A 10575-nucleotide genomic window follows, 5' to 3' on the forward strand; every position below is an offset into this window, starting at 1 on the left:
CCAACTGCAAATAGCTAGGGAAGTTTCAAGATATTATATAATTTACTATCCATCTTGCTTGCCATAGAAAATTTGAATAAATGTGAATGTTCTTTCAATGGTATCTACAGCTTCTGTTTAACAGGAGCCTTATACAGAATGAAAGCAAATTTTATAAAAGAAATCCATGATATCAGAGGTAAGAGAATCACACATGATTGTACAACGAAAAACCTTAATCCAATACCACAACAAAGGCATGACTGACAGTTTGATCAGTAAAATACGGAGTGACTCATATTGGAGGATTTTCATCTAGTGCCAAATGCCAACCTTAGGGAATCACTCTCACACAACGCCATGTTCAATAGTGCAGCAAAGTCAGCATTGTCTGCTGAAGACTGATGTACATTGTATAAATACAAAGATGTCCAAAAGACTATTTGAAGAAATCAATGTGACATGCCCTGCCAATCTTCCCATACTAGATAGAGCATGACTTACAGAGTAGCAATACATTGTACTTGGCATGTACTTTGGTGCTCTGCGTCATTTCCAACCTCACATTCAGAGACGGCTACAGCTCCTTACACATTTTTATCTGGCAGACTGGATAGGATATCGGTAGTTTGACCTTCTTGCTTGACCTTCTTGCTCAAACAGGTGCAAAGTCAATAGGATATTAGCCCTATTGCTCTGCTGAGGTTGTGATCACTGTCATAATTGTCATTACTATGCAAGTGTCGCAGAGAAATACGAAAATGTTTAGAAGTATGAGTCATATCAAAGCAGAATGTGAATGAAGGCTACCCTAAATGTCATAGTGAAATGCAATACAGGTCATGAGGTCACAACCTCATCAAACATTTTCCAGGAGATAATGTGTCCAACAATCTTCAAAACAGTGACAGCTCTGTAACTTTATAATCTTTTATGTGTAGTTCCAAAATAATGACTAAAGAAATACCATTGCTTATGAACCAGTTTGCTTATTTAGGAGCAGTTTTTGTTTCATACACAGGCCCTTTGGATGGAAAAAAAGAAAAGAAAAATGGAAAAAAGAAAATAGTACAGATCTGCAGATTTAAAAGTGAACAGAAATGGATGAAGAAAGAACCCACCACTACCAATATGAGAAGAACTGGAATGCTCTAAAATTCTGCATCACTCTTCATAAACTACTAAAAGAATTTACGCTAAGACTACAGGCCCCTGTTGTCTAAATCTTTCACCTTGTAGATTCGAACAAGCCAGTGCTCTGTGGTATAGGCTTCTTCCAAGACATCCAGCTCAAAATCTTTGTTGCCAATTTCAGCATCTCTCACACGGTCGTAGCCAGTGGGTTTGCCTGGAAAAAAGAACAAAAAAAAATACTAATAAACATTACTTCAGTAACATCCTTATTGTTTTTCTTTTATGTATCTTCTTTCATACTTGGTAACTACATGAATATAGACTGTGGTCAGAAAAAAAGAGCCCCAGGAACCTAAAGATAATCAAACTTTAATTCCCTTCTAATACCCTCAAAAATATTAGAAAAGTTTCATTGGAAAAATTATTTAACTCATGTCTTGACAATTTGAGATATTTGCGATTAAAGCTGCTGATAAACAAGGAAAACAATTAGAAAATATGACACTTTCTTTTAATCATAACTTGAAGAATTTTCATTGGTATGTCACAAGTACAGATTCACTCGAAAGGTTGAACCCATTGAGGACAAGTCCCAAGTATACTCAAGCAGGCGTCTATGGGAAATGGGTGTTGTAGCAAAATCAGCCCGTTTTCAATGGGTTAAGTTTGCTCTATCTGATTATGGACTCACTTATAAATGTTTAATCATGGCACTTAAGCCCATTTTGCAATCAAACTCTTCATTTCTTCAGCTAAATAGTTATAACATTGCTGGGGGGCATTACAAACACAATTAGTCATTCTACTGATGAGGGCATTTACACATTGAGGACAAACTTATACGAGTATCACAGTGCTACAGCTGGACAGCGAGAAGACCGACTTCAAACAAACTTCATGTACGCTGGCCATGAGGAAACCTGTCTATAAGGTCCCCATGGGAATAATGACTACAGAATGCTTTTGAAACACTCTGCAAACCAGTTCTCATGCATCTTGATGCCTCTGGCAATTTTAATACAATCTGATCACGCACACTGAAGAAGATGATGTAGTGGTTTCTCTTCTTTTCTATCAAATCCCATTAGAGGGGCAAATGGAGCTACTTTATTACAGCTGCCATCTTAATAGGTATCTGCATACAATGCCCAAATATGAACACCCCCCCCCCCCCCCCCAATATCCTTAGGAAATGTGGCAATTAGCAGATCTGTCCCTAACAAACCCTTTTATAGCGACAAGGGCCTGCCCTTGTGACAGAGTTCTACCAAACTGGAGAGACATTATTTCTTCAGCTGAGATTAAGGGGTAAATTTGCCACTACAACCAGTGTTCGAGGCACCTAAAATCGCCTTCTCATACTCAGCCGATGATTTGATAATTTATTGGACTCTTGGACACAGTCCTATACACACGTGACAACACATGTGTACAGTCAGACCAAAGTCGTAGAGCCCTGCATTGATGTAGCGAGATGAAAAAAGGCAAAAGTCCAGTGGAGAGGACATGGCCAGAGTGTTACTCGCAAGAAATGTGTTTACAACTTCATTTATCAAAACACGTTCCTCTCCGTGTGACTGCTGTACAACAAGATCATAACAATCATAATTATTATGCTCAAGTACACTACTGATGAGCATAGTCTACAAATAATGCATTCTTTGTGTCAACAATGTGATTAAAGCTCACTATTCATAGAAGAGAGGTAGTGTTGTAGGTACATGTAAATATCAGTAAACTGTCAAGTCACAATAATCACCATTGTCACCTGCTCCAACCTCATATGTACTTTGCACCAACTGAATGCCTTATTCAGTGCACACAATACACTTGACTGATCAATATGCTTGGGTGTCCTGTCATCAAAATCAGTGTGCACGGTTTAACGAGGAAACACAAAGACCTTATGAACTCAAATGCCCAGGGCAGCAGTGTATCTCACTCGCCATTCTTTTCAATAACAGGGTGCACCTATGAAAATTATATTCCTGTGAAAGCACCAAATCAATGCAAAGAAACCACACACATCATTTGTACTGTGCTACAATACCCTTTCTTCAATGTACTTTTCCATAGAGAGGGACTAAATAACTCTTGCCTTTTATGATGCATCTTAAAAACACGCTAAAATGACAGTATGATGTGAACTCCAAATGATCTCTGGAAGTAGTTCATCATCCACCTAGGTTATTAACTGATACTAACAGTCTGTACCAGCAGGGTCATAAATCAAAGTTTATAACATAGCTGTACAGCAGTCTTGAGACAACCAAAGATTTTTAAAAAGAAATGTCTTTGCCGGCACTAGATATATTGTTTGACAAATGTATCCTACTGGGCAGCATTATGAGGATCACAACTTTAATTAGTCTTCTTTTTCTCCCATATCTCTTTCCCACAGGAATTCTTCCTAAGATCCACTCAACCCCTCCCCCACACTATTCTGTAGTTTTTGATTCCACCTTCCTTAGTCTGCATCGCTTATTGACTGTTTTCTCTGAATTTCACATCTTCATGGTTCTCCAACCTTATCCTTCCCCCTTCCTCCCTCCTTCTTGGGCAATCATTCTCCTCCCACCAACTTCCAAACACTTAACCCTATTCTAACTGGGCTATTTGAGACGAAGTTTTTACTGGGGGGGGGGGGGGGGCAATTTGACCCCCCCCCCCCCCCCCCCCCCCACCACTTCAGATCTCGGCCGCCGATCACGCGATCGCCGCGAAATTTTGCCTGAAGATAGAGCTGGATGTCAACTACAAGATTACATGGTCATACAATAAAAAAATATTGCCTTTCTATTTTTGATAAATTAATTATGCAAATTTGTGCATAAAATCATATTTTCACCTATAACTCCATTAAAAAGACTGGAGAATTGCTAAATTTTTGCATCAGAATTCCTCAAGACACATCAAACAATTTTAGTGTAAAAAAATAGCACAATCAAAATTAATTTCTTTTGTTTTCTATTGTTTTGTTAATTTCTTATGTATTTTATTGTTTCTTTGACCTTCTGTTTTCTATTGCTTTGAAGCCAAAACTTGTTGCAGGCACTTTTTCAGGCTTATCTACATTAGAATTGATTAATTTCAATGGTTAAAAGTTGAAATAATCTTATTAAATATCAATTTAACCCAAAAACACAATTTGCATTGGATTTGTACACGATATCATGAATTTGAGCTGTTTTTGGGTTGACATGCATATGCAAAGCATTACATAACTTCAGAACGGTGTACCCGGACGTCGCAAATTTGGTCTCAAAATATGCGGGAGACTTCAATGAAAAAACTTGTGAAACGACGCAGCAAAATTGTGGCGCGTTGCGAAATCGTGGCGCGAAACGTCAAGGGGGGGTCAATTTGACCCCCCCCACCCCAGTTAGAATAGGGTTAAGCCGATTTTCATTTTATTCTACCTGAGTTGAACTCTATTCTTCCTTTAATATTACTGTCCATATATCCTATCCTACCATCTCCCTCTCTACTTGAGCATGTTTACATCTTCATTTGGAAAAACACATTTCTCTCCTTCTGATTCTACTTCAGGGTGATTTACAAGCATATTTATCATCCTCAACTGCATTGTCAATGTGCAAAGTCTAAAAGTCAACAAGACTTATTAGACTTTGCACGTATAAAAATACAAATTCTTCATGTCAACAAACTATGTGATTCAAAATCATATTTGTTTAGCAGTGCATTTTAAAGACCAGTGCCTTTTGAAGACAGACTTTCATATGTCTTTTTTTTTTTTCTTCTGCTTCTTCATCTTCTTCTATTACGGTGATATACTTGTATCTTCAGTCTTTTTGCATTGATGTAAAGCGCCTCAAGCATTTAATCAAAGTGGAGAATGGTGCTATAGAAATTGTATGTATTATTATTATCATTATTATCAAGGAAGTTGTGAGAAGAGAGATATGGTACAAACTGTACAACTATATTAACCCGAACTAGGATTGTGGGGTGGGGGGGGGGGGGGGGGGGGGCTGGGAAGCCTATCATCAACATTTCACACTACATCTCGCCATCCTATCGCACAAAGCGGGAAGTGGGGGGGGGGGGGGGGGGCAAGAACTACAAAGACCCAGAGAGCCTCCGGCTCTGTCATCTACCTAAATAGCCCAGCCTATTTAGGGTTAAAACTGTAAGAATTTGTACTGGGAATCAGACCATGCATTTTGAAGGAAATCAAAATGTCCTTCGGGATTTTAAAAGATCTCTGCTGCCCTTTAACTGTCACAATTTGTCTTTCTTTCACTCTCCTCTTTCACCAAAACACCGTCCTTTCAAGAACTACAAAGACCCAGAGAAAAGGGAATGACCAGTTAGAGTGTTACTTCACATGAAAGCATGTCTACAACTTCATATTTTAAAACACATTTCTATGAGAGAGGGAGTAAAGACTGACCTGCTTCAGTGTAGACCCTGCCAAAGCGGTAGTAGCACATCTTGTACATGAGGCAGTTGAGTAGGGTAGGAGAGCCATCCCTGTCAATGCGAAACTCTCCATGGGGGGTGTAGTAATCCCACTCTGTATAACAAGGTAGCAAGCAAGTCCCAATAATTAGGGTGTACTTCACTTTTATTTCATATATCTAGTCAAACTTGTCTATAGCAGCCACCCAAGGGAGACATAAACTAGTGGCCATGTAGACAGGTGGCTGCTATAGACAGGGTCGTTAACATAGCTTTTTCTCTCTGGGGGAATTGTGTTTAGTGGTCGCATAAGGCAGTTGGTCGCTATAGACAGTGGATGCTATAGACAGGTTTGACTGTATCTTTTCTGGGGTGACAAGATCTCGAACATTAAAAAAAAGAATATTTTTGTAAAGCATTCTGATTTTTACAACTTTTTTTTTTTTTAATAACATCAATACTCATACAATTATGACGAATCATTGTTCTGGATAACATTAATAACTGTCATGTTTTCAAACTGAAATCTGTATTTTTGATATCAAAACATTGAGTGAGGTTTATGATTAATATGCCAGCAGAGATATGACATCTTATCATCCAGGGATCATTATGTCAAAGGGATTTATTACAATCATATCTCTGTTTGCCTTTAACTTCAGGTACACTTTCCTGGAAGTGAAAAGGGACCTCTTCGACATTCATAGAGATTAAATGTTTGCAGAATAAAACCAAATTTACATCCTACCTGAAGGACAAATTGACAAAAGCACAAGTCCATGTGAGTCAATCAAATATGCCAAAGGGGGACAATGCAACATTTTGTTTACACTTTGCCAGCATAACAACTTCTGATATGACATTGTAGGCAAACAGAAATGAGTAGGTTGGACAAAGTTTATTTACCTTTAATGTGGTTTTCCAGTATCTGTACTGCCGCCAATCCTAACCATCCAGAGGAATTTGTTGATATCTGAAAAACAAGACACCCACAACAGTAAGAGAGAACAATATAAAATACTGTCAACAGTCTGTTCCAACAACTACCAGGAACAGGGCTGTAAAAATACAATATCAAAACCACAGAGGTTAAAAATAACGACAACAACAAAAATCAGGGAGATAGACGTGTGTTACGTGCATCTCAATAGGTGAAAATAATCCTCATATTATGGAGGCTTTGATATTTCTTTTTTTTTTTTTGGTTTGAACCTGAAGACATATTCAAGTCTTTGGAGAATATCCCACAGAATTAAGGAGATGTGGCATGTCTGTATGTACAAAATACATCTACTAAATATCCCAATGACATGTACAACACTTTTTCAAATTTTTAGCTGTTAACATTTTACTACCATCAATTAGCCAAATTGCACATACACATAGCTGAATTCAACCAACAACAAATAATGATTCCTCATTCAAGTATATCAGTATATGCCTTGTACTGTTAGTGGAAATTTTCGTGTTGTTGAAATTTTTGTGCATTTCGAGCAACCAAAAGCTAGTGCGAAAATAGAAGCACGCAAATATTTTTGCTTCCCATACGAATGTTCCTGTACTTCCATTCTTGATTCCGCAGAATTGAAAACACACGAAACTCTTCTTATCAGGTCAAGCGCGAAAAATTAGTCGCACGGAAATATCCACATTTACAGTAGTTACTGGCAAACACATTTACACATAGTCACTCACATACAGTTTATCTTGCCCAAGTTGAATCCAAGGGGACCATAGAAAATCCTAAGACTTAAAGTGACGGTGACTGTACATATAGACTTACGATATAATTTTATCAGTCCAGGATAGAATTTTTCTTCAACTTCACCAATATTTCTTACTTGTGCAAGGCTGACTTAGGCGAGGGTGACCGTACATTCATGCATCTCGTCACTTACCGTCCGATGAGTAGCCGATGAGTCCACCAAAAATGACCAGCACATAGTCTACGTCAAGCTCTCTCATGATCTCATAGGCCTTGTCTTCAGGGGATGCCATTGCCTATGGAGAAAGCAGTGTCATAGTTGTTACACAGGAAACATACACCGGCTACAAGGAAACTTGGTTGTAACTCTTGATAAAATGTGGGAAATCAAATTCCCTCCAAGACTGAGAAAGACAAGTCATACTAATGCCATTCCTTTTTACCTACTTATCTATTAGAAGAAAAAAAAATGGACAGAACTTAAAGGAGACCTCTGGATGATTTTCAGGTTTTTACATTTGAACTATGAATTAGTTATACCGAGGACAGAGTTTCAGAATTTGTGATAATTGGGATGAAGTATAAAAATATTTTCAAAATCTAGAACAAATTGCAATGAACAAGGGTGATGACATGGCAGAGTCACCATAAGAATGCATGAGTTGGGGCTCAAGGAAGCAGAACAAAAGAAGAAGACGTGCATAGATTATACACAGGTGAACTTGCAAGCAAGCAGTATTGTAATGGAGTTACATTGCTACATTTCTGAAATATATGAACCTCCTATGTCATCATCCTTGTTCAGTGTAATTTGTTTAAGGTTTTTCAAAGTATTGTTTCTCTGCTCAAGAACCACAATAAATTCCACAAATCTATACATGGAGTTGTCAATTTATGTACTATATGATGTGAAAGTATAAAAATCCTCTGGAATGTCCCTTTAAACTCCATGGGCAATTACAGAGACTGGCAGGATAATGATTCAAACGATTTATTTTCTGGTTCTTGGATGAAATTTGATTGAAAACAAAACTATTGACTACAGGCATTCATACAGCAGAATGAAGAAACTTTAGGCCTGTTGCATCAAACTTTTTACCTGAAAAAAACTTTGTAGAACTGAAAACTTGGGTACAGCATGATTTTGCTGTTGACTCTAGCACAAGAAAAAAAGTTATCAAAATAAGGAAAGTTTTAGCTGACTAAAACATTACACAACAGGCCCCTTGGCGATCAGATTAAGAAAGACACAGTTGAAGAAAGGCAGCAAGAAAGAGAGAAAGACAGAGAAAGAGAGAGAACAAGAGAGGCAAGAGAAATTGAGAGAGAGAGCAAAGCAAGGAAGAAAAAAGAGATGAATAGAAACCAAAATAAACACAACACAAACACCCTTGCTTTCTTACCCTCCTATACGAGACAAGATATAGACCTATCTCTTTACTATTACATGTTGATACGATCAAAGAACAACTACCCTATAAAAGTTGTATTGTATACACTAGATCATTAAGCAAATATTTAGTGCAGCGCACTCCCGTTATAAAGAACACGGTTATAACGAAATTCCGGTTACAACGAAGTAAAAATTCAGGCTGTGACATTATCCGCTAGATGTTTTTGCATTGTTTTAATCGTTTACTTATAACGAAATTTTGATGTGACGAAAGAAAACAGCCGGTCCCTAGGACTTCATTATAGCGGGAGTCCACTGTATTCTTCAGCTAGGAAATGGTGTGGTTGGTTGAGTTCTCACCTGCCCAACTCGAGAAATATGTGTATTATTCCATGTGTTGTTGTCCACTAATATTGTCCGATTCGCCATGGCTGTTATCTGATAACCGTAATCCCACCACGACATCACTTTCGCATCCTGCCAAATGTGATGGAGAAGAAATCAACAAAAACTTAGGATATAGAGTATCGAGCAAAGACGACTAATTCTTAAAAGGTCACACGCACACACTTTCCAGAATTCATGACACACTAATAGTAAATCAGATCAAAAGTGGTTGAAAACACACAGCAGCTAGTTGGTGTCAATGTTTTTAAAACGATTTATCTATTGATACATTATTTGTATCATGGTATCTTCATCTTCATCAAAATACAGCATCTATCGGTCACTGGCATAAGTGTTACCAGGCATGGCTGATCTCTAAGAGATAACATAATCATTAAAGGTACATTCTATGTAGAACATGAAATGTATGACATCTCTTGTGACGTCATGCCTGTACAAAAAAGAAAAAAAAAACCCTCCTGATTTTTTAACTCCCATGCCTGTCATCAAATGATTTTTTTTTTTCCAGGCCTTTTATTCTTTTAACATTCACTGACTCTTTGGGAGAGTGAGAAAAATGCATAAGTCAAAGTGCAGAAAGTTTACAAGAACTACATATTGTAACTGGGGTGACATGACCTTGTATCTCAAATTTTGGTGAAAATCACTTCTTTTTTTCAATCAATTGTTAGATAATCGGTTAGGTGATGTCTTGGGCAAATCCTAGCTATCTTACCCTAAATATAAAGTCACCACAGGATGCCAACGGAAAAGTGATCCCAGTTGTTTAATAGTGCTTAGGCTGCCATGTTTTCTTCACTCTCCTGAACAGCTGACATTTTTGAGATACGAGGTTTTGTCGCCCCCAACAGCGATATGTATGATGCAAGGCTCGTAAATACCTCACGAGTGTTCTGCCTCAACCAGTAGTACGCCTCACGGAAGTCGTCAAAGATGATGCGGCCACCGTCTCCCGCCCGGGCCGAGAGGACGATGGACGGGGAGGAGTAAGCCTCGGAGGTGACCCAGGTACAGTGGAAGGTGTAGGTGATGAGGAAGAAAGTAACGAGGAGCACAATGGCAGAGGCAACCTAACAAGGATAGGATAGTAAAGATGGAAGTCTTTAACAAAAATTAACTCCATCATCATCATCATCATCATCATAATATAGTGATAATAATACATAACCTCTCCTTCCCCACAAACACACACACACAATACAAACAAACCAATATATTGAAAATTACAAAAATCTCCTGACCAGTAGTTTGCCTCTGTGTGAAAACAGCTCTTTAAGTCGCCATCCCCTCCCCCCCCCCCCCCCCCCCTCAAAAAAAAAGAGGAAATAATAGAGTAAGTTTGATAGATAATCAGTTAAAAAATCATATCACAAATCAAGTTGATAAATTAATTAAACAAATAAACAATTGTGTCATATAGATAGGAATTAAGGGATTCATATCAACTAAGATTCCATCTCATGACTTTATACTGTCTATCAACACAGGAGATGACTTGCAGATCTGCTAATCGGTAAACAGAGCTCAACAAGGG

General features: G+C 38.1%; 1 protein-coding gene across 1 annotated transcript; it reads right to left on the reverse strand.

The window, feature by feature from the left end:
* Positions 1–1090: 1090 nt before the first annotated feature.
* Positions 1091–10111, reverse strand: LOC139714218 (dolichyl-diphosphooligosaccharide--protein glycosyltransferase subunit STT3A-like; the record flags this gene model as incomplete). The annotated part of the gene is given in 7 exon segments (XM_071625932.1): positions 1091–1327; positions 5528–5650; positions 6442–6451; positions 6453–6508; positions 7434–7536; positions 8994–9110; positions 9923–10111. Coding segments are annotated over 7 exon segments (744 nt in total), but the record flags the coding sequence as incomplete, so codon positions are not given.
* Positions 10112–10575: the final 464 nt, after the last annotated feature.

Source organism: Diadema antillarum, unplaced genomic scaffold (assembly GCF_040938485.1).
Source record: "Diadema antillarum isolate AM-2024a unplaced genomic scaffold, OU_Dant_1.0 seq00002194_RagTag, whole genome shotgun sequence".
Classification (NCBI taxonomy): Eukaryota; Metazoa; Echinodermata; class Echinoidea; order Diadematoida; family Diadematidae; genus Diadema; species Diadema antillarum.